Below are 24,763 nucleotides of genomic sequence, written 5' to 3'. Positions count from 1 at the left end.
TTTGGGAAATTTACTAATCCTAAACTATCGTACTTATGGGCATTCTCCAGCTGCCCCATCTCTCTTAGCTGTATATCGTCTCTTAACTAGTGTTTCAGTTTGAGCTCGTAGTGCAGCAACTTTTCTTAGTAATTTCTTCTCCAGACTTTTCTTCTCGCTACTTCATCTGTCATTTTTTCCAGTTCCTAAACTCCAGTTTCCACTCCACTACCAGACATACAAAAAACAAAATAAAACCCAAACTAGTATTTTTTACCACTCTACTAACAGTCACGCATAGAGACTCTAATAAAGCTTCTTCAGATTAAATTTTAGAAACAGGGAACTCTACAATTCTCCATAACAGCTGTCTTACATCAGCCATTGGATGCATCAGCTTTCCTTCAATTACAGCTGCCTGCTTTCACATGTCAGATTTATCAGAGGGCCTACAGCCCAAAAGAGGTGAACACTTTTCTTGGCAATAGTCTGTTTGTGGATCAGTAATGATCCAAACAGGCCTGATCCAGTCATTAAATACACCAGAGAAGGCAAAAACGTTGGTTTGCCTATCAATTTCATCTTTCTCCAAATGCTGGCTTGCTTTCACCTGAGGCCTGTCTCTTTGTCCACAGAGACGGGAGGCAATATAGTGGCAGATTCTATGGTGTCCCATGGCATAAGTACTTCTCCATGGAGAATCTCTGGAATGATTTTTCCCAAAGCTACTGAAAATATTAATAGGAATAACTCCTGACACTAGAAAAAAATTGGTGGTGTGTGCCAACAGAAAAAGAATAGCAAAATCTGGCAACTTTTTTTTAAAAATGTGATGAGTCCAGTCCAAGAGGTAACCTCCTTCAGAAAAAGCTGAATTAGGAAGACTCAGACAAGGGTGGGATGGATTGTCAGACATACGTTTTAGGAGAAATTAAACATAGAAGTAAGCCAAAATCTTTACAAGGGAAAGTAAAGAGATATCTGCTAAACCACACCAGAAGTATGTGATAGCAGTGAGAATCCAGTACATACACTAGTGAGTGAAAATAAAAATATATATTGGACAACAACAGAAGAGCAATCTAGGATTCCCCAATGGATTGCAATACTTTCTAGCTAAAGGCTGTGTCTGCCGAGGAGCTTAAGTCCAGTTTGTAATACATGGTCAAAGGGTGTATGTTTAACCAAGCTGCTGCTTTTCATATTTCTTTAGTCTATGCAGCCTGTTCTAGCCATAGTACATGACAACTTCATATTCTTTTATTTCAATTCTGCTCTTGTACCGTATCTTCTCCACCTTCCAAGAGTTTGGCACCATTGTCTCCTGCACGATGGATGAGAAGCTACAAAAAAAAAAAAAAAAAAAAGGGTCTTATGGCTTCAGATTGGCTTGGTTCTTTTTAGGTAGACTCAGATTGCTAGGCAAATATCTAACTTGTGCCACTTTTTTCTTTTTGGCACAGGGATTAGGGTAAAAAAGGAGGAAGCACTATTTCCTGTGAACACAGAAAGAGTGTGTTGTACTTGGAGATAAATAAAGGAGAGGTGCTCAGAACAATATCATTGTGGAATACGCCACAAGGCTCTTCTGTGGAGTCCTGCATACCCTACAGATAGTTGGCTGTTAGAAAGGCCATCTCTATAGACAGGAAATAAAGCAACCCATATCGTAGGAGCACAAAGTCTGTATATTAGCACCTGAAATGCAAGGTTTACCCTGCATGTGGAAAAAGATTACATGGAATTGAATAGATTTTATGCTGCTTTGATAGATCTAGTAACATGTGGATTGGAGTAGAGAGGTTGTCTGTGAGTTCTCCCACAGATTTGTTGAGAGCTGAAGGACATAGCTTCAAGGTCAAAACACTGTGAGTACGAATAAATCAACCTAAGGAAGTTCCATATTTTTTACAACTGGAAGAAACTGATTTCTTTGCTTTCTGTTAGCATGATGCCTAAAAGCTACCCCAGGCATCAGTAGATTCTGTTAATGGATATTTTCCTGGCTTACAAGAGAATATTTATGACTTTTGGTGAGTAACATAATGGGCTTATAATTTTTTACTTAAGAACCACACTGCTAAGATCAGGTTTGTCAAGTTTTTGCGAGGTATCATCTCCTGAGTGAATGAGGTCTTGGCCATTTGGGAAAAAATTAGTTTCCTCCTGACATCTTAACTAGGTCAGAAAACGAATTATGTCTTCGCCAGTAAGGTGCTATAAGGTGACTTTGTGTCCTGGTTTTATCTTCTTCATTACCCAAGGAAGAAAGGGGGATCAGAGAAAATGCATTCTGTAAGATGTTTGGACACAGATGTGAGAGAGTCCACCTTGGGATCTTCCCTTGCGTTAACTTTAAGACCTGCTTAAGGACCGACAATTTCAAGAGAGTCCTAATGAACTCATCAGATTTTGTGCATGTCACCTCTATTATGTGCAGTGTCCTGATGGATTGGATGTAAATAACTGCCAAGTGGAATAGCTGTATAAGATCTTGGTGTAGAATAGTCGTATTGTGGCCCCTGCTGATTTACATATGATATCATGGTTAAGTTGTCTGGTCAGAGAAAAATGTTTTATTTCCAGAAGATTCATTGAAGGGCTCTCAGGGCCAGCCTCACTAATCAAAGTTCCAGGATGCTGATATTATTCTCTGCTTCATCTGGAGTCAAAGCCTTTAGGAAACTGATACCAGCTTGTGTGGCTGAGGAGAACACATTATGAAGGTAAATTTTGCTGTAGTTGTCAGGTGAATGCTGCAATTCAACTGTATTGACAATAGAGAGGGAGCTCAAGGCTTCCTGGGCTACAGTCACATTCTCTAGTGGCATATTGCCACTTTTTTTTTTTATCATCAATCTATGGCTGAAACCATTATTCCCAGTAACGAATGTAGGTTCTTCTACCTTGTGTCTCCTGGGAAGAAGGAGAATTGGGATCACGGAGATTAGCTTTTGATTTGACTCTTAGGATATACATACCCTTCCTTTCTGTATGCTGATCATATGTCCCAAACTGAATTATTAACCTTTCTGTTCTTTAAGGATACAGCCATGACTCTAGGTATTAAAACCAAGCAACCAGTGATCCGATTACCAAATAACAAAGAAGGGGAGGAAAATCTCCAAGGGGAGGGGGAGAAGAAGGAAATCACATGACTTTAAATTATAGGTAAAAGGGTTCATGAATCCAAACTAGTTTTGTGAACCCAACTTTTATGTTTAGAGGTTCACAAAGCCATTTTGTGGGTATCCTCAATTAATGAAGTCTGACATGCAGCGATCTCTCCTTCTCTTCAGTTCTAGTCTCAAAAAAGAGCTCAAATGCAGGAAAGAGTGATGCAGAAGGCATGTCAAGTCCATTTATAATGCTGTTTGGACAGTTTTCAAGCAAAAGGCTTTGTGTATTATGCTGTGCTTTAACACTATTAAGTATAGGATAGCTGCCTTTGTGGATAAAGGCTATCATTGTTCAACTCTCTACCCAGTGTGAATGATTGACCAAACAGACATAAAAATATCTGACATATGTGCTGTAGTCTAAAGCATGTCATGATTTTACAATGATTTTCCTCATTATTGCAAAACTACAATACTACAACCAAAAAGGCAGGCATATAATAAAATCAAAGCTCTATGAAACATATGGAACAATTGCTCAATAGTTATATCTGTTAAAATCTATTGAATAGATAAAGCAGTTGAAAACTTTCTAAGGTTCTATGATTTTTTTACACTGAATAGGGGAAAATTCCTATTTTTGGTTAAATGGTCTACTATTTCCCAGTGGTTTTAACCAGTAATAACTTGCCTTAAGAATAAAAGCAGTAAGTAATCCTGCATCTGTTCCTCCAGCCATCACTATCTTCCAGTGGTTCTCAAACTTTTCTAGTGGTGACTCCTTTCACACAGCAAGCCTCTGAGTGCGACCCTCCCTTATAAATTAAAAACACTCTTTTATATTTAGCGTCATTATAAATGCTGGAGGTGAAGTGGGGTTTGGGGTGGAGGCTGACGGCTCGTGACCCCCCAGATAATAACCTCACGATTCCCTGAGGGGTCGCAACCCCCAGTTTGAGATCCCCTGCAATATTCAGTGGAAGGGTTTAAGAAATAAACAAGAGAAGCACATTTACAATGGAATAAACTACAAAGTTTCATGAGTCTTTTGTGTATAGAATATTAATGCTGGAAGTGGTGTATTACAAGAACTTTGAGACTGGATATATCTGACTTTCTTTTAATTTTTTTCAGTGTGCTGAAACGCTTTCAGTAAATGCCAGCAACATTTTGAAAGAATGTCAGCATGTAGAATTTCAAAAAACATTCTTTGGTTTAAAACCAAATAGACATACAAACCTGTTGTTTTACAAAACCCTAGGCCTATTATGGTCGCTGCGGTGAATTCAGCAGGACAAACAGAATAGTCATTACAATACACTAGATCAGTTCCACACTGTGGCTGCAAACCACTTCTTAAACTGAAACTATGTTAAGGAATAGGTCGAGTAGCCATTTTGTCTCTGCAAAAACAATGAGGAATCCTTGTGACACCTTAGAGACTAACAGATGTATTTGGGCATAAGTTTTGGTGGGCTAGATGCATCTGATGAAGTGGGCTCTAGCTCACGAAAGCTTATGCCCAAATAAATTTGTTAGTCTCTAAGGTGCCAGAAGGACTCCTCATTGTTTTTGCTGATACAGACTATGAGGTCTATATCAGCAAAACACAGCTACCACTCTGAAACCTGTCATTTTGTCTCTGATCCTTATGATGGGAACCCATAAGTCTATGGGCATTCTGGAAGGATAGTCTATTAATTAGAATATGCTGTGTATTTGTGTAATCATTTTAATTTCTATGTTGCAGATTAACATTATTTGAAATGAGCATATATTTAGTTAAGATTCTTAATATAGTAATCATTATAAAATGGGACTTAAAATTTTATTGTACCGAAAAGACTGTCATTCAGCATGGAACTTCTGTTGACATACCAACATACTCAATTTCTTATTCCCCTCATATTGCACATCCTGTATATCTTATATGTTGTATAAGTCAAGTTTGAACAGTGTTCTCCAGGTTCGAGAATTTTAAAAAAAGTATTCTTCATTATAGCCAACGTTTACTTTTATAGCATAATGCACTTCAGTATTAATGTGAAGAGGCTTCAACCTTGAAAACAAGGTCAGTTCCCTTTCAGATGGTAAACTTGAGCAACATAATTAGATATTTGAAGTATAAATGTGGGGGGTGGGTGGGTGTTGATCCTTCAGCTCTTCCACTCATGGAATTCCCACTGAAGGGGAGTTCCAGACTCCTGAGTACCTATGAGCTCAGATCTCTCGTAAGATACTTTTCAGAAGATTTTAGATAATATCAGTGGATCATTGGATGCCAATATCGGTCAAAAAAGGTACAAGATCAACTTAATCTTCCTCAACACTGCATGCCTTCATCACAGCAATGTGTAAAAATGCCATTAAGAAGATGCTGGCAAACTTTCCAATGAACAAAACAAAGTTAACAGCTGAAAAAATATGTTAAAAAAGCTAAACTGTGATTCATGTTTGAGTAGATGGATCCATAACGTTAACAGCATAGTAAGTTATCCCATGTCTCTAATTTTAAAATGGCCACAAGTAGTTAACACAAGATATTTTTATTAATTTGATACTGAGGGAATAACCTGTGAAGAAAAATTATAAACTAGCAAGCTTGTTAAGGGTTTTAAGGGGACTGAATAAGTCAACATATTGCTATACTACCATATAGTTCAAAAACAAGCTAGTCCATATGAAATTGCTAAATGTCCGAGTGCTTAATAAAGGTGATCACAAACACAGTATAAAGACTTGCATATGATCCAATTATGTGTTACATGGAAAACAATGACCAAATGTTTCATGTGGTTCAAAGGAATCAGTAAGAATTTTTGTTCACTTTTTAAAAAGGCATGTCTTTGCAAATTTATGCCGGGGTTGTGGGTGAGTGTGATGGGGTTTACAAACCTATCACTAAGGTCAAGGCAAGAAAAAAGCTGGAGCAGTACTGGGCCAGGAAGGCTCTGCCCCTCAGGCACTGGCAAGCATGTTCCTGGGGAAAGGAGAAGTATAAAGAGAGCCCCTACAGCCCAGGTAGTGGGGGTGGAGAGAAACCATTTCCAGGAGGTGAAGGAGTGCTTACTGAGGCGGCCCTGCTATGAGGTTCCCCCCACACCCTCCAGATATAGGGAGAACTGTGTGCCGGGCACCAGAGGATTGCCTGCATCAGGTCCAAGACTCTGGGGGTTTGGAACAAGGACTATTATCAAACCGCAGCCGTGCCCCAAACTGAGACATTGGGTGGGGTAGGAAGTGGCTGGGGAAGGTGAACAGGAGGTGGGCCAAGTGTAGGTCAGGCGGTGCTGTCACACTTTCAGGGCCCTAGCCTGGGACCTGGTGGAATGGGAGGACCTGGGCTACTCTACCACCTACAGATTCCCCTATGCCTAGTCCTAGGACAGGCAGGACTAGGGTGCTACTGACAAGAAAGCTGACCCAGCTGAACCCTGTTCAGGGGGTCCCTCACACACTGAACTGAGAGAGAGACTAGAGCAGCAGGCCCTGACCACTGAGCCTGCTGACTGGATAGACCACTCTGCTACAGTGGGGAAAAAGGGAGTGGAGAGAGAGAAGAGAAAAAAGCTGGTTGATAAGAAAACTGGCGGCTTAAGCATTACTTAAAAACCTTCAATGAAGATTACATTTTTAAAAAGCAGCCCAGTTATCCAAACCTCACACACTATTAATGAAACAAAACAGTCAATCCAGACTACTATGTCTGAGGCGCAAATGTGGTTGAAACAGGAATAAAACAAATGCAGTTTACACAACTTAATAAACTGTTCAAATTAGATAAGAGACACTCACACTTGTGGTGTAAGCAGCTTCAGGGTCATCCTCTAACACTCGTGACAGACCAAAATCAGAGACTTTACACATGAGGTTACTGTTGACTAAAATATTACGGGCTGCCAGATCACGATGTACATAGCCCATATCTGAGAGATACTTCATGCCAGATGCGATTCCACGAAGCATGCCAACCAGCTGGATGACTGTGAAGTGTCCATCATGCTTCTGCAAGTAAGATAGTACACAGTGTAAGTTCAAGGAACATTTCTAGTTTTGATGGATTTAACACTATTTACATAAACGGCAGTTTGCATTTAAAAATTGTTTATAGATTTAGGTTCCAATCCTGCACTCCCAATCCAGGAAAAACTCCCAGTGAAAATCCACTGTTATCACTTGCTTGTATTTCTATTGTTAGTTGGTTCTCCTCCTTCTTGCCCCCTCCTATACTGCAGCCCTTCAGCTCTCCAACCTCTCTCTCTCGGTGTCCTTTATGTGGGTCACCTTCCTTTTCCTTTTCTACCTCCCGCTCCTCCATCAAACCCCCTTCTAATCCAACAATTCCCTTGTCTCCCCAACCTTCAGTCCCCAGTGCCCCTTCCCTTCAAATTCCCAAAAACCTAAAATCAATTTTTGCAATATAAATGAAACAATATAGAACAAAGTCCCTCCTCCTGTCCCCCCACCCAAAACCCCTCAGACCCAATGGAAATGACATGCTGTATATCTGCTCTTACTCCACTCACTTTAGCTTTGTATGCAATATCCCTTTGTATTGTAAAAATAGCTAAATGCAGTCTGAAGGCTTGGAGCACATATAGTACTAATCAGTAATTTCAGCAGAGTGGGTACTCTTGTTTTAATTTTGCTGGGAATAAGTCATAAAAATGCAACTCTTTCTACTGGCCTCTTAACTATTGTTTAACATACCCTAGTAGCTATTGATGCAAATCATTTAGTATTTTTAAAAATAGTACTATATTTGCCCCCTCAAGTGCCAAATGATTAGGAGCCCTGTATAAGTCAATACAGCTGATTTTATACAAGTTGAGTGCATTCACCATTTGTAACCCTCCCTTAACACTGTAGTGAAGACATATGCATGTGTTATTTCTGATCTTTATTTTGGAGCTATTGAAAATGCTTTGGAGTCTAACTTTCAACATCCCTCTGTAATCAATCCTCATAAGCACCGAAACTCCGAGATGTGTACTTTTAGGTAAAAAAAAAAGACCCACATGGTGGACACACGATCAGATTTGTAAAGCTTTCAGCTGTAAGTCTCCAAACAAAGCAGAGGTTTATAGACCCTCCATTTAAGCCAGTTGTTTGTACTAGTTTTGCTCTTTAATGTCTACAACTTTATAATGTGCTTTGGGAACAAAATGACTGGAATGTGATAAACATTAACTCTGAGAACCAATAAGTTTCATAATTACTTTTTCCTCCTGGATAGCCTGTAACTGTCCCAGCTGCTTCAATACCGTGCAGCGTACATGCTCTCAGCTCTGCTATCACAGAAGTCAATGCTGATCCCCCAAAGAGTCATGTTGCACCTACATAGTCAACTGATTTCTTCTCTGCCCAGCCCAACTGCCATCTACAGTCAGGCTGGTCCACAGTTAGCAGTGAGGTTGTGACAGGTTGGGTCATAGAAACCCTCTTGGGACTGCCACCTGATGTCCTGAGACTACCTCTGAGCCCGTTTTCCCTGGTAGCTTGGGACTTCAGTACCCTGTCTTATTGAGCCAGACACGCTAGCCTGCAGCAAACACAGACCCAGGTCTTAACCACATCCCCCAAAAGCTGCAGTTAACTGAAAACATCTTGAGAAGTGCTCCTGTCTCCAGCACCCAGACACTCAGTTCCCAATGGGATCCAAACACCAAATAAATCCATTTTACTCTGTATAAAGCTTATACAGGGTAAGCTCATAAATTGTCCACCCTCTATAACATTGATAGAGAGATATGCACAGCTGTTTGCTCCCCTAGGAATTAATTACTTACTCTTTAATAAACAAAAAGTGATTGTATTAAATATAAAAAGTAGGATTTAAGTGGTTCCAAGTAATAACAGATAGAACAAAGCAAATTACCAAGCAAAATAAAACAAAAACATGCAAGTCTAAGCCTAATACAGTAAGAAACTGATTACAGATGAAACCTCACCCTCAGAGATGTTCCAATCAGCTTCTTTCACAGTCTAGACTCCTTTCTAATCTGGGCCCAATCCTTTCCCCTGGGCTGGTACAGTCTTTGTTCCAGCTCAGGTAGTAGCTAGGGGATTTCTCATGACTGCCGCCCCCTTTGTTCTCTTCCACCCCCTTATACATCTTTTGCACAAGGCGGGAATCCTTTGTCCCTCTCTGGATTCCCACCCCTCCTTCTAAATGGAAAAGCACCAGGTTAAAGATGGATTCCAGTTCATGTCACTATAAGATTTCATCACCCACTTGCCAGCACACACATATATGGGAAGACTTGCAAGTAAACATAGCCATTTACAACCAACTGTCCTCGTTAATGGGAGCCATCAAGATTCCAAGCCATCATTAACTACCTGAAAGGAGGTTCCAAAGAGGATGGCTCTAGACTGTTCTCAGTGGTACCAGATGACAGAACAAGGAGTAATGGTCTCAAGTTGCAGTGGGGGAGGTTTAGGTGGGATATTAGGAAAAACTTTTTCACTAGGAGGGTGGTGAAGCACTGGAATGGGTTACGTAGGGAGGTGGTGGAATCTCCTTCCTTAGAGGTTTTTAAGGTCAGGTTTGACAAAGCCCTGGTTGGGATGATTTAGTTGGGAATTGGTCCTGCTTTGAGCAGGGGGTTGGACTAGATGACCTCCTGAGGTCCCTTACAACCCTGATAGTCTAGGATTCTATGATTAATGGCCCAAACTTTGCATAATTACAATAGGACCTCAGAATTATATTTAATATTTCTAGTTTCAGATACAAGAATGATACATTTATACAAATTGGATGACCACACTCAGTAGATTATAAGCTTTGTAATTATACCTTACAAGAGACCTTTTGCATGAAGCATATTCCAGTTACATTATATTCACACTCATTAGCATATTTTCATAAAATCATATAGAGTGCAATGTCACAGAGATACACTGACACTCCATAAGTGGGGAGAAGGTTCCTTCTTAAAGGGGCCACATTGCATCAGGGAGAATCACCCAGATGAAAACTCAATGATTGGGGCCTATTGTGCTAAAAATCTCCACTTGGCAATTATTAGTAGAAAGATAAAAAGTGATCTTCTCACGGACTCCAAATCCTCTCCCTGAAATAATTAAGGAACCTATTCTGTCCTTCCCCTGTTGCAGCCACACAGGTATAGGTGGTCTGACCTATCAGCCACAGCTGGGCTAGTATCAGTCACAAGTCAGTAGTCAGGGAGCAGGGAGCAGAGTAATGGCTTAAAGCCAGGATCAATAGGCAAGAGTCAAGGTCAGAGTTAGGCCAGGGTCAGAGATGGCTACCAGGCTGGAATCATGAGGCAAGAGTCAGGGTTAGCATCAGGCTGGGGTCAGAAATTGGAAATCAGCAAGTGATGTGAAGTCTGGAGTCACAGAACCCTGCATAGCTGCCCAAACAACTTCCTGGAGCACTCTCCATGGTTAAATAGTGATCATGGGCCAATCAGAAGGCCACAGGGTGCTGTCACTCAGGACCTTTTGGGCGGTACTCCCTGAAGTGCCGAATCTCCACAGTGCTCTTTGGATGTCGCTCTGCATGGCCTCCCAGTGATGATGTGAGAATGTCAGCTGCCCCACACCTGGATTCTAGTCTTGTGGATCCTTACAAGAATTCTTATTGTTTTAGGGTTTTTATAACTACTAAACATCTAATATTGGAGTCACCTAGGCCTGGCCAAGGATCAGTGTCAAGTACTCATATTCATCAGTTCTCCACCCACAGAACAGTTGCAGGTTAGTCTGACCCCACCCCTCCATCCCAACATACTCAAACATCCCCTGTTGGCCAGGCGCAGAGAATTCATGTGGCCACCTAGGGGTAACTTGCTCCTTATAGCTACATACATTTGCTTCAGTATTTGGTTCAACGTGTCTATAACTGAACTTTTCTCCCAAAATCTTTAGACTCCCACCCTTCATTATCATTGCTGACTGTTCTACCTCCACCACTTCCCTGGGAATCCAGGTTCAAAATCTCAGACTCATCTGCAACACCTCCAGGTCTCCCTCTAAAAATCACAAAATATCATCCTTTCCTCTACTCCCTACTCCTAAATATCTGGACAGTGTCTAGATAAAGACTTTTCTTAAAATATAACCTCTTTATATTTGCCACATTCTAATATAACTGAAATGCATATGATAAAATTCATCTTGCTTTTCTGACATTCCAACTACGTCTCCCCATCCTTGAATCCCTTTATTAACTTTCTGTTGTACTGCCTCAATTTCAAGCTTCTAATCCCCAACATCCAGTCTCTTCACAGTTTCACATCTGTCTACATTTTGTCTCTAATGTCACCCTTCTTTCCCTCTCATTCCATATGTTCCTCCCAAATCCTCTCCTGTAACTGCTCCCCTTTTCCCTTCCCACCCTTGGCTGTACATCTCGTTTCATGCTGCCCCCACACTTGGAACAGTCTCTCTTTTCCTGTAAGCTAAACATCCTTCCTCTTCAAAATCTTTTCTTAATCACTTCTTTTGCATTGATTTCCATGCCAATTTTATTCCCTTGCTATCTTTGAACTGCTGTTTCTCCCACATATCATACTTGTCTGTCTGACTTAAGCTGACCAGGATAGACACCTTGGGCCAAGTCATCCCTTGAGCAATTCAACTGAGTTAATGAAGTTACACAAGGTAAGAACTTGACCCCCTCCCCGACGCCCCAAGTCTTATGCATTTGTAAATCTCTATGTGCACCCGGGAGTCAACACAATCCTCTGGCAACTTTCCCACGTGCCTTGCTTCATTTATGTGTCTTAAGGAGACATAAAACACTCTCTATCATACATCTGAATGATACAGTGGATGTTATCCAGGGCTTAGTTCCAATTCCCAGGGCTTAGATATTCAATGTGCTTTTGATATGATTCCCACCTGGCTGCTGAGGGTGTTTATCAGCACTGGTAACAAATCAGATTACAGTGAATTTGTGCAGTTCCATCAAATTTTTAAACAGGCTTTAATAGCTTTACCAAATAAACTTTTGTCATCAGTTGAGGATATATCTAATGTCTGCCTGGTTCTGAATTTATGCTTCTGATCTAATGCTTTGGGAAATGGTTATGTTCAACTACAGATTTGTCTTGCAAAATCCTACTTAAATGAAGTATTGCAGTCAACCTATAGAACTTCTCTTTGCTATAGTGTATGTTGTTATTATTTTACTAAGCATTGTACTAAGCACTTTACACAAATTCCTCAAGAATCACATTGCAACTAGGTATTACACAGACATATAATTCATGTTTTCTTCATTATGTGGCCGGCACTCCGATTTGTATTATTGTCATTGAATTATGTCAGCTGTCAACTTCTTCTTTAGTGAACAGGACTCCATATAATGGATACTAAGTAATTTCATAGAACATAATAGAAATTATTTTAGTTCATTTTAAACACTGCTGAATGATACTGTTTGACAATAGTGCCAAGTGCATCTTCAAGTATTATATGCTTGTGTATTATACCATCAGAACAGACTAGGGATGTGTATTTTTTCTTTTACAGTAACAGGCTGTGTTATCTCTAGTAGTGCTCAGATTGGAAACAAAATACCAACAGTTGCCCAGTAGCCTCAACTGTTCCCCTCCCCCTTTCTCATTTAAAGCAGTAATAAGTAGAGGATATGACATAACCATTTACCCTTCCTTCTGCCCCCATCCCTAAAGCACTTGTCTCTAGAACACAGCTACTGCAGAATGCTCAGCACACATTTTTATACAATTGTTTCAACACAACTACGGATTTAAAATCTTTACATTGGCTCCCCTTAAGACTCCATATCACTTTGAATTTTTGTTGTTGTATGTATTAATTACTAAATTATTTTTGTACTCCAGATCATTAGACATATGACCCTTGTCACTAAATGGGCAGAATATTTACAATGGTTGTCATTTTAAACAATCTATTCTTTGAGCAGAAGATAACTATGGTGTCTCTGGGTAAATGTTGGCTCTACAATGGCAACTATGGTAGTTTGTCCTTAGCCTAATCTTGAACCCCCTGGATGATGGGACAACTATGATACTTGATTGTGGCATTTATTTCCAGCTCAATTTTTAAATGCCCAATCTGTTTTTTGGTTCAGAGAAAAAAAAATTGCTGCCTTAACAATCCGTAAAATCCCTACAAAAGGTACTGAAATGCTGTCTTTCTCCTACTGGGAAAGGAGTGCGCCTCCAATAAATAAGAGTGCAAGTGCATGTTGTGTGTGAAGGGAAAAGAGAGAGTATTAGTTATGAGCTTTAATGTTGTTGCCTCTCTTGCTGCAGATAAATAAGAAAGGGAACCATTAAATTTAGCAATGGCATGTGGCCTCTTTTCCCCAAAGATGACTTTCTGACTAGTGAGGCCAGATTAGATGAATTTACAACATGTGCTTTACAACTTCATTTTATAGAACTCTTTCCAAGTCTTCATTTTTCTCTTTCCCTCCCTTTTCCCCAATGTTATTTAATGTAGGCTTCTACTGCAGCATCTAACCTCTAAGCTGACAGGAAGGGTGAGGTTGATGGCAAATCTGCTCTGGGAATTACATAATAATGGCTGCTGCCTCCAAAAGCAATATACTCAGAGACTTCTTCCCTCCAGAACCTTATCTTTCACTTCTTTTAGCCTCTACTAGATTTGCCTTGGGGAATTAAAGTTTGGTAATAAATCCTGGCCTTATAGTTTACAGTATAGTCTGCTTCTGTTCATGCATCAAGATAGCTAAACAAATTATTGTATATAGTCATTTTTGAGGAAGAGGATTAATTGTTTTACAGTGTTTTGGTACATGACGCTTCTCCGTATTGAAATCTAGCTTTTTCTATGACCATTTATTGTTTTACCGTGAAAAAGAAAATAATGGCATAGGCTTCTAAGCAGGAGCAGGGGCCTTTCAGAAAAGGGGACTACACAAAAATGAGGAAGTTAAACAGAAATTAAAAGGTACAGTGTCAAAAGGGAAATTCCTGCAAGCTACATGGAAACTTTTTAAAGAAATCATAATAGAGTCTCAACTTAAATGTATACCCCAAATTAAAAAACATAGTAAGAGAACCAAAAAAGTGCCATCATGGCTAAACAAAGTAAAAGAAGCAGTGAGAGGCAAAAAGGCATCCTTTAAAAAGTGGAAGTTAAATCCTAGAGAGGAAAATAGAAAGGAGCATAAACTCTGGCAAATGACATGTAAAAATATAATTAGGAAGGCCAAAAAAGGAATTTGAAGAACAGCTAGCCAAAGACTCAAAAAGTAATAGCAATTTTTTTTAAGTACATCAGAAGCAGGAAGCCTGCTAAACAACCAGTGGGGCCCCTGGACGATCGAGATGCTAAAGGAGCACTCAAGGATGTTAAGACCATTGCAGAGAAGCTAAATGAATTCTTTGCATTGGTCTTAATAGCTGAGGATGTGAGGGAAATTCCCAAACCTGAGCCATTCTTTTTAGGTGACAAATCTGAGGAACTATCACAGATTGAGGTGTCATTAGAGGAGGTTTTGGAACAAACTGATAAACTAAACAGTAATAAGTCACCAGGACCAAATTGTATTCATCCAAGAGTTCTGAAGGAACTCAAATGTGAAATTGCAGAACTACGAACTGTAGTTTGTAACCTATCATTTAAATCAACTTCTGTACCAAATGACTGGAGGATAGCCAATGTGACGCCAATTTTTAAAAAGGGCTCAGAAGTGATCCTGACAATTACAGGCCGGTAAACCTGACTTCAGTACTGGGCAAACTGGTTGAAACTATAATAAAGAACAAAATTGTCAGACACAAAGATAAACATAATTTGTTGGGGAAGAGTCAACATGGTTTTTGTAAAGGGAAATCATGCCTCACCAATCTACTAGATTTCTTTGAGGGGGTCAACAAGCATGTGGACAAGGGAGATCCAGTGGATATAGTGTACTTAGATTTTCAGAAAGCCTTTAACAAGGCCCTCACCAAAGTCTCTTAAAGTAAGCAGTCATGGGATAAGAGGGAAGATCCTCCCATGGATTGGTAGTGGGTTAAAATATAGAAAATAAAAGGTAAGAATAAATGGTCAGTTTTCAGAATGGAGAGAGGTAAATAGTGGTGTCTCCCAGGGGTCTGTACTGGGACTAGTCCTATTCAGGATATCCATAAATGATCTGGAAAAAGGGGTAAACAGTGAGGTGGCAAAATTTGCAGATGATACACAACTATTCAAGATAGTTAAGTCCCAAGCAGACTGCAGAGAGCTACAAAAGGATCTCACAAAACTGAGTAACTGGGCAACAAAATGGCAGATGAAATTCAATGCTGATAAATGCAAAGTAATGCACATTGGAAAGCATAGTCCCAACTATACATATAAAATTATGGGGTCTACATTAGCTGTTACCACTCAAGAAAGAGAACTTGAATCATTGTGGATAGTTCTCTGAAGACATCTACTCAATGTGCAGCAGCAGGAAAAAAGAAAAAAAAAAAAGTGAACAGAATGGGAATCACTAAGAAGGGGATAGACATTAAGACAGAAAATATCACATTGCCTCTATATAAATGCCTAGTATGCACACATTTTGAATACTGTGTGCAGATGTGGTCGCCCCATCTCAAAAAAGATATATTGGAATTGGAAAAGCTTCAGAAAAGGGCAACAAAAATGATTAGGGATATGGAATGGCTTCCATATGAGGAGCAATTAATAAGACTGGGTCTTTTCAGCTTGGAAAAGAGAAGACAAGGGTGAATATAAGAGAGGTCTATAAAATCATGACTGGTGTGGAGAAAGTAAATAAGTAAGTGTTATTTATTCCTTCTCATAACACAAGAACTTGGGGTCACCAAATGAAATTAATAGGCAGTAGGTTTAAAACAAACAAAAGGAAGTATTTGTTCATGCAACACACAGTCAACCTGTGGAACTCCTTGCCAGAGGATGTTGTAAGGGTCAAGATTATAACAGAATTAACAAAATAACTCGATAAGTTCATGGAAGATAGGTCCATCAATGGCTATTAGCCAAGATGGTCAGGGATGGTGTCCCTAGCCTCTGTTTGCCAGAAGCTGGGAATGGGTAACAGGTGGTGGATCCATTGATGATTACCTGTTCTGTTCATTCCCTCTGGGGCACCTGGCTTTGGCCACTGTCAGAAGACAGGATACTGGGTTATATGGATCTTAGGTCTGACCCAGTATGGCCATTATGTTCATGCTTTACAAGTATGCACGAAGGCCATAGTTTTATAAGAAAACAAATAAAACAAGTGCCAGATGATTCTTCTCCAAATGGAAAGAACTCTGATCTGGCAGAAAAGGAAGGTGGGAGTGCCAGCTTTGCTGCATCATTGAAGCCCTCCCAAGGAGGCAATGTGCGGCTTGAGTATCCTTTCAGGATATGTCTACACTGCAATTAAAAATCTGCAGGTGGTCTGAGACAGCTGACTTGGGGTCACAGAAGTCAGGGTAAGGGGCTGTAATTGCAGTATACATATTTGGGGGACCCTCCTCCCTCACAGTGGGAACATCTACACCACAATTAAACATCATCTTGGCCTGAGTCCTGCGAGCCTGAGTCAGCTGATGCCGGCCAGCTGTGGGTGTCTAACTGCAGTGTGGACATACCCTCAGTGGCCAGGAGCAGGAGGAGCTGATCTCCATGGCATTCGGCTTTCATAGTCATCAGGAGACTGGATTATCCATTGTCCCCTTCACCACGTTTAGTCACTTAAACCAGCGACCAATGGCTGTTAAGACGCTACCAAAGCAGAATGACAGTGTTTACAGCCACTTTGCATCAGCAAGGTGAACGCTCATAACTGAGGATACTTGAAGCACCCTGTACCTATCTGAGAGAGAAAATGGAGTTTTGCACTGGTGCGGGGGTGCCTGGACAAGAACCAATGGTGCCAAAGGAGCAGGATTGAGAGTCTGACCAGCATTCCCTTCCTTTTACATCTCTGGGAGTCACACAACTGGGAAGCTGAAACCCTTGACCCCTCCCCAGAATCCCAGACCCCTCCCTTTTTAGGAAACAGTTACATAAAAATGCCACGAGGCAAACTTTAAAGAGTTGCTTTAAAGGTGAATCCCTACAGGATTGGAATGGAAGAGTGAGACAACACACCACAATTAAATGCAAATGGATTACTATTATAATCAGGCCTCTTAAAGAACAATTTATGGTACAAAGTAATTTAACTAGAACTCTGATCTGATTTAATGTTGCTGTGTCCCAATTTGCTATCTCAGTACACTAATTATTGATTAGCGCATTTCAAAAGCCTAATGGAAATAAAATACAGTAGTTAAGATTAGCTACTCTCCAGCTGGAGAAAAACTACACAGGTAGTCAGGGAAGCAAAATAAAAGCTCTCTGAGGGAGGGTTTCTAATTTATTTTAAGTTTCAGAGTAACAGCCGTGTTAGTCTGCATCCGCAAAAAGAGGAGTACTTGTGGCACCTTAGAGACTAACAAATTTATTAGAGCATAAGCTTTCGTGGACTACAGCCCACTTCTTCGGATGCAGTTTCTAGGGTTCTTAGCCAACCATAAACACAAACAAATCCCAAAATGTCAATCTCTGGCTACCTTCCTTTTGTGAAGCTTAAATCCTTAAAATGAACAAACAATCTCTAACCACAGAACAGTGCAAAGTCAGGAGCTTTTCTACCTCTACATTCCCCACTCTGACTTCTCTCCCATGTATGAGATTTAAACAGAGGCAACATGCCCCAGTGGTAAGGAAGCCAGATTGATCATCAAGGGAGTGGAATTTTTATTTCTTCTTAAAAGTTTGGGTTTGGTTTATAGGTTAGGTTTGGGCATAGTTCCAAATTTAGGTCAGTCCTTTTGTAAGATAGGGGAAAGAAACTGATTTTAATTAATAATTGTAACGCTTGTATTTGGAAGATTAATTTGCGCGCGCGCACACACACACACGTTACAAGAGAGGAGATACTATGCTTATCAATACTATCTAAACTATTGCAGTGGGATGGGGGAAGAAAAGGAAAACTATAGCAAATCAGGATCTGAGAAGATGGTATTATCTTAGAATCTATGTATCTTGGGCAATTTAGGGTGCTTGGTGTCTTGCACACATTGCTGAGATGAGTTAAAATGAAAATGTCCTTTAATTAAATAAATAACCTTACTTAGTCTGCTGTCATTAGTTGACTCCCCTTCATTAAATGCACAGATGAATCAGCTTTCAAAATTATGAATGTTTGTGTACTGTGGCAAGGTACCTCTTCTACCTCACCAGGGTCAGTGATTCCCCTCTCTGGCAGTGGGAGGCTTGGAATAAATCAAACCCACTCCAGACAGTATTTGTTTTCCCATTAGGGGTTTAGTTCTGAATACTTTTGAGGTAGGCCTCAGGCCCAAAGAGTGCTCCTCCATCAAACAAAAGAAACAAATTCACATCACAAACAAAGGGAAATACCTCTTCCTATGCCCTCTTTGGGTGTTGGCTGGGGTGAGGTGTGTGGCCTTGTTATTGACCTGGGGTGCCAGTCCTTCCCCTAAACAGACAGTCAGGTAGCTTCTCCTATAGGGAGAAGGGCAGCCTTCCACCCTGGAGAAGCCTTTCTCCCTGCTGCCACTAGCTCTGCAGCAGCATGTCTCTCCTCTTCTCTCACCAGAGGCAGTAGCATAGCTAGCGGGGTGCAGGGGAAGCAGCTGCTTCCCCCGCCTTTCCAAAAGCAGCCGCAGGAGTGGGGGGGCACAGGCTGGCGGCCCGCAGAGCAGCCGGCAGCCATGGAGGCAGTGGTGAGCTGAAACCGGTTGTTAAATTTAGAAGCCTTTTTAGAATTGGTTGTCCCAGTTCTAAAAGGGCTTTTAAATTGAACAAAAGTTCCAGCAGCTCCCTGCCATGCCCCCAGCCCCAGCTCACCGGGCTCTGGCTCTGCCTCCTCCCCTGAAGGCTCCCCCTCCCGGCTTTCTGCGAAGGGGGAGTGGGGTGTCAAGGAACGTGGGGGGCTGGATGGGCAGGAGTCCTGGGGAGCGGGGGGGGGCATGACCCCCTCATGGGGCAAGGAGGAGGGAACTGGTTGTTAATATTTTGGCAGCTCATCACTGCATGGAGGGGTGGTGGGCATGGCCGGAGGAGGGGGGGGGCGTGGCCGGAGGAGGGGGGGGTCACAGCATGGCAGCTGCGGCTGGAGAAGCGAGGGGGGGGGCAATGGGGATGGCATGGCAGGGCCAGAGGAGCCATGGGAGGGAGGGAGGGGAAGGGCGGTGCGGCCGGAGGAGGAGTCAAGCAGGGCGTGGCCAGAGGAGGAGCTAAGGGGGGCACCTTTTTTATGTTTGCTCCCTCTCCTCTTAGAAGCTGGCTACACCACTGACCAGAGGAGGGATTTTTGAAGGTCTCAGGCAGCCCTTAATTGGACTCAGGAGTCCCTAGTTGACATGAGATGACCTCTTTTCATCAGCTTATAGGGAAAAGGACCTTTATCATTCTGGGGATGATATACTTGCAGTCTACCACTCTCTTACAGCTGTCCAGCCTGACTTTGTCACAGTATATTTCAGGAACATAAGATGCGTGTGTGTGTCTCTCTCTCTCTCTTTCATATGTATGTATTTTTTTTGAGTCTGCTGTCTATTTCATATAAGCCTCTGTGGTGTTTAAGGTATTGGTTTTGACCTAGCAAACCCTAGAGAGTTTGGAACTCTCTCTCTCCCTGAGTGATACAAAAACAACATGAGGAAGACTGATCTTGCATTTAAGACCATGGACTGGGATTCAAGTGATCTGGGTTCAGTGCCCACTTCTGCTACCCACTTCCTTTCTTTGTGACCTTGGGCAAGTTACTTGTTTTATAGTTGGGGAAACTGCAGCATAGGGATGAGGCTAATATTTACTTTCTCCCACCCTTTGTTGGTCTTGTCTGTTTAGACTGTAAGCTCTTTGAGGCAAGAACTGTCTTACTATGTATTTTGTAGTGCCTAGCACAATGGGGCCCCAATGGATATAGGGGCATTTAGGTTCTACTGAAATACAAGTAATAGCATTAAAGCTAACAATTCTCTGGTTTAAGAGCAGGGGCTGATGGTAGGATGTCTTCCATGAAGGTCTTTTCTGGAGTTCACTTTCCACATTGGTAAATCAGAGCTCCCATATGTTGACTTTCAGGGACTAAGTTATCCATTTTTTTCAGGTTTTGGAGAAGGGTTGGGTTGAGGGATGTGGTGGTAACATGCAGGGTAACATTTTTGGAGGAGCACTTGCTATGGTGGGGGATATTCTTATATTTTGGATGTTTATTCTTTGACTGCATGTAAGAACACCCAGAACAGTAGAAAGAAACTCTTTTAAATATGAAGAAAGATAGATGTTGTGAAGTTCTTCCAGATCTTGCCACATGAAAGGCTCTTTGTAAATGTAAAAATTTATTATGATTTAGAGATAAACTCTCTCTGTACTTCTTTGCATCTTCACAAAAGCATTTCAAAGTTTAGACTTAAGAAATCTACAGGAAATAACTATTTTTAATGAAGCAAACTGATTTCTTTTAAAATTTGATACTGGCAGTCATTTGCTTTGGTAATTACTAACAGGAATTCCCATGAAATATCTACAATGCTTTCAGATGATGATTATTATTTAAAATCCTGTCAAAAGGCATTTTTAAATAATAAACCAAATCTGCAGTGAGAAAGAATGCTGGAAAATAATATACTCAGAAAACAGCTGCAGAAAATAATGACTAGCACATTCCCAAACATTTTGCCTAAAAATATATTTGGTACAGTGTGAACATCATTGCTCCATAATAACCTCATAATTGTGATGATCTCAGCTTCTAACATAGTACTGTAAGTGCATATCAAGAATAGCTCATTAGATCCTACAGCTGTGCAGAGAAAGGTAACTGTGTGGAGGATTTCAGTATTTGAAATAAGATTTCACCCTGATTCAGAACAAGACCCCAAAATTTCAAAGTTCTCCACAAAACAGAATGGAGCCCCAACTCAGAGAGACAATCTGCCTTGGAAGCTCAGGGGTCCCCAACTCAGAGGCAGTCTGGCAGGCGACTGACAATGAGCCAGTGAGGTGAGCTGTTAGGAAACCAGGTGGAAGCGTGCCTGGCAGAGACGTTTTGAAACCTGCCTGCGTTTCCCAAGGAACTTTGTCTGTGAAACAGATTGTCAAACTCTGATGAAAAATTGTTTCATCTGAATTTTTCTGACCAGTTCTAGTAGATACATCATAGTGTTATCCAATCTTGATGGAACAGAGGGTGAGTGAATGTTTGGGACCAGGGGAGAGAAAATGGGAACTCCCGAGTTTCCTAGTGTAGGGAACAGAAAGCAAATAGAGGGTAGAGGAAAAATTACAGGGGAATTATCAAAATGGAAGGCAAAAAATACATAAAAGCATCTTCAGTAATGGCTCAATTATGCTTTTAAGGTATTCCCTCCAGACACCTCATCTTTTCCTGTATTTACTATTGCCACTCTCCCCTCCATTGCCTTCCTCTCAGAAACCTCAACCCTGCCCCGGGGCCATTCAAAATACAGTTGCTAATTTCACCACCTTTGCCTGTTATTCTGATTACATGACCCCATCTTTGAATCCCTCTGCTGGCTCCCTCTTCTCCACTGCATCATCACATTCAAGCTTCTCACACTTGCTTTAAAAGCCATTGACCACTCTGCCCCTCCCTGCTTATCTGCTCCTATATCATACCCCCCAGTGTTGCAGGTTGGACCCTCTGCTTATACACTTTCCCACAAATATCTTCACACTTTCTTCCACCTCACCCCTTATACATGGAATACCCATTCCACATTAGTTCACAAAGCCACTTAGCCTCTCCTCCTCCGAATCTCACTTCAAGACCTACTTTTACCATGATGGCAACTAATAATGGTGAGATGGACAGTCAGTGTGGCTTGTTGATATTTATACATGTAACACAAATTTTAAATAATTCACATAGCTATCCTGAAATCGTAGGTTCCATGCTGGTTTTGAGGGGTCTCTTACTGGAGGCTGGGCTTAAAGTGAGTGTATTTTCACAAGCTGTGGAGAGTGCCAGAGCCCTCTACTGATGTTGTCAGAAGACCCCATATGACCTTCGGGGCAGCTCTTTCTTCCTTCCACCTCATTGATTAAAATCAAATTCAAATGCAAACAATTTCCCATGCTTTATACATCCCTTCCTTAATATTCAAAGGGTGACCTTTAGGGGAAAAAGGTTAGTGTTGAGACAGTTCACCAGTGAACTGTTTTCTAATTCAATTTGTTAAATGCAAGTAACCATAAATAATTATAAATCAATTACCAACCCTGCTGTCTACTTCCCCAAGCAAAAAATTATAACAAAGTATTTCTGAAAGTGATTGAGCAAAATGAACAGCTTCCATAAGGCAAGGCATTTGCGTTTCAATTTATCTTTTCCTTCATAATAGCACCATTTGAAATACATTTTGCTAAATATGGGAACTGCTCTTGTAGAAGAAATCAATTATATTCTTAAGTTTAAATCTTCTTTTTTCCAGTTATGCTCTAATGTATCACTGTACCTAAGAAATTTACCCTGGGGAAAATGCTTCTATTCTTCACTAAAAATCCATGAATAACATTATGTAAAAATTAATTTATGATAAATGATTTAAAATCTTAACCTAGTATGGCTTCTTATTCAAATGTCATCAGAAAATGACACCTCACCCGCAGAAAGGAGTCAAGGGATCCATTCTCCATATATTCCACCACAATCATTACTGGTCTGCCTGCAAAGACAGCAAAGAAACACATTAGGATTATAGCTATATTAAGGGCTTGTTATATTTCCAGCTGTTACAAACAGATTATTTTCATTACTTAAATATGTAGCTCTTTTTCAAAATCTTCCTCTACAGCACAAATGCGTCATTGTTTTGTTATCCCTCAGCAACATTTTCAATCAATATTTTCTTTATTTGAGGCACTGAAGTAGCTGATTACATACAGTTCATTTTGGCAGTGTTTTCTTTAAAATAGTCAAACTAGAGTCCTCAATTCCAAACAGTTACCATTTTTGTACCTGTCAGTGGGAGAAGTAGCATCTTTAACATGAATGTGTAGTAATTACAGCTCTATTTTACAAAGAATACTTCTGAAAACACTCAAGGCAAGCAAAAAAAAAAAAGAAAAAGAAATTGATAAACCATCTCTAAAAGAAACCAAAATCTGCCCTGTCAAAGAAAAAGCATGTAAGCCAAAAACTTCAATGACCCTATATACTATGAAAGCAAAGAAATCTCTCGTGTGTGTGTGTGTGTGTTACTGATCTGCCTTTGGTGGAGTTTCTAAACCTTCATTTCTGTGAAACATGGCCATATTTTTATCCATAGATATGCTGATGCAGTATGGTCCTAGGCCACCAACGTACTGAATTCAGTGCTTAATTTTTTCAAATCAATGGAACTATTCATGTGTTTAAAGTAAAGCATGTGCTTAAATGCTTTACTGGCTTGGGGGCTATCTGGGTCTCTTATGTACTTTGTTCTGCTTGACTAATGCATATTTCCTAGTTGGTTCTGTATTATGTTCAGAAAAGAACCAGCTCAGAAACCGATTAACATTATTTGTTTTTTTACCAACATGTCCAACTTGCCAAGTTTTATATTTTATCTGTTGTATGTACCTAAATGGCATCTTACTGCTGGTATCCAGGCATGAGCTGTCACTCCAAAACTGCCTAGCAGGAACAGTCGAATTTACCCGCTAATTGGGGCCCGCAGTGAGATGTTTCAGAATGGTTAGTACACCTCTACTTCGATATAATGCTGTCCTCGGGAGCCAAAAAATCTTACCGCATTATAGGTGAAACCACGTTATATCAAACTTGCTTTGATCTGCTGGAGTGCGCAGCCCTGCCCCCACCCCCCGAGCACTGTTTTACCGCGTTATATCAAAATTCGTGTTATATCGGGTCGCGTTATATCAGGGTAGAGGTGTACTACACAGGGTCAGGGCTGGCTCCAGCTTTTTTGCCGCCCCAAGTGGCAAAGGGAAAAAAAAAAAAAAAGAAAACCCCGATTGAGCTGCCGCAGACGTGCCGCCGAAGAGAAAGAGAGGGAGTGAAGGACTCACAACCAAATTGCCGCCAAAGACCCGGACGTGCTCCCCAATAACGGATGGAGTGCCGCCCCTTTTTATTGGCCGCCCCAGGCACCTGCTTCCTTCGCTGGTGCCTGGAGCCAGCCCTGCACAGGGTCAACTAATAAATGCAAGACTAATGTAATGAACAAGCACATATGCAAGATTGTTGTTCTATGCACTTTTTCCTCCTGGCCCATCTCTTTTTGTGGCAATGCCTGTATCTGGAAGGGTCTATGTAAAACAGAACTTTTAACAGGTGCCATCATGACTCATCCCATTTCTCTCTAAACGGTCCCAATAATTTCAATTCCTTTTCAAGTCCTTATGTAAAAGTCTTTCCCTGTGTGAAGGAAAATTTATGGGGGCCTTAGGACTCTGGTCAAGCTTACAGGCCTAAAGAGTTGACCGAGCCTGTTTTTGTATGGAAAGTCCCCAAAGCAGAACAATGGTTTTGTGTGTATAAAGGGCATGAGGGGGCAGAGTGAAAAAGTCCCCAAGGAGCATAATTTGCAATAGCCAGGCTTATGAAATATATAACCACAACAGTTGTGGTAGAAAGGTCGCTGACCGCAAAAGAACAGACAGTGAGTAACAGGAGGGGCCTA

General features: G+C 40.9%; 1 protein-coding gene across 4 annotated transcripts in view; it reads right to left on the bottom strand.

The window, feature by feature from the left end:
* Window positions 1-24,763, bottom strand: part of EPHA6 (EPH receptor A6) — an 872,804-nt gene that overhangs the window by 81,467 nt on the left and 766,574 nt on the right. For all 4 annotated transcript variants that reach the window (XM_054046132.1, XM_054046149.1, XM_054046139.1 and 1 more), the window contains 2 exons: window positions 22,743-22,804; window positions 6,894-7,103 (listed from right to left, as the gene is read on the bottom strand). In XM_054046132.1, the coding sequence (XP_053902107.1) occupies window positions 6,894-7,103; window positions 22,743-22,804 (272 nt within the window). The remainder of the gene's footprint in view (window positions 1-6,893; window positions 7,104-22,742; window positions 22,805-24,763) is intronic.

The sequence above is a fragment of the Malaclemys terrapin genome, chromosome 1 (genome assembly GCF_027887155.1).
Source record: "Malaclemys terrapin pileata isolate rMalTer1 chromosome 1, rMalTer1.hap1, whole genome shotgun sequence".
NCBI classification, from domain to species: Eukaryota; Metazoa; Chordata; order Testudines; family Emydidae; genus Malaclemys; species Malaclemys terrapin.
This window is presented reverse-complemented; position numbering and strand designations above follow the sequence as displayed.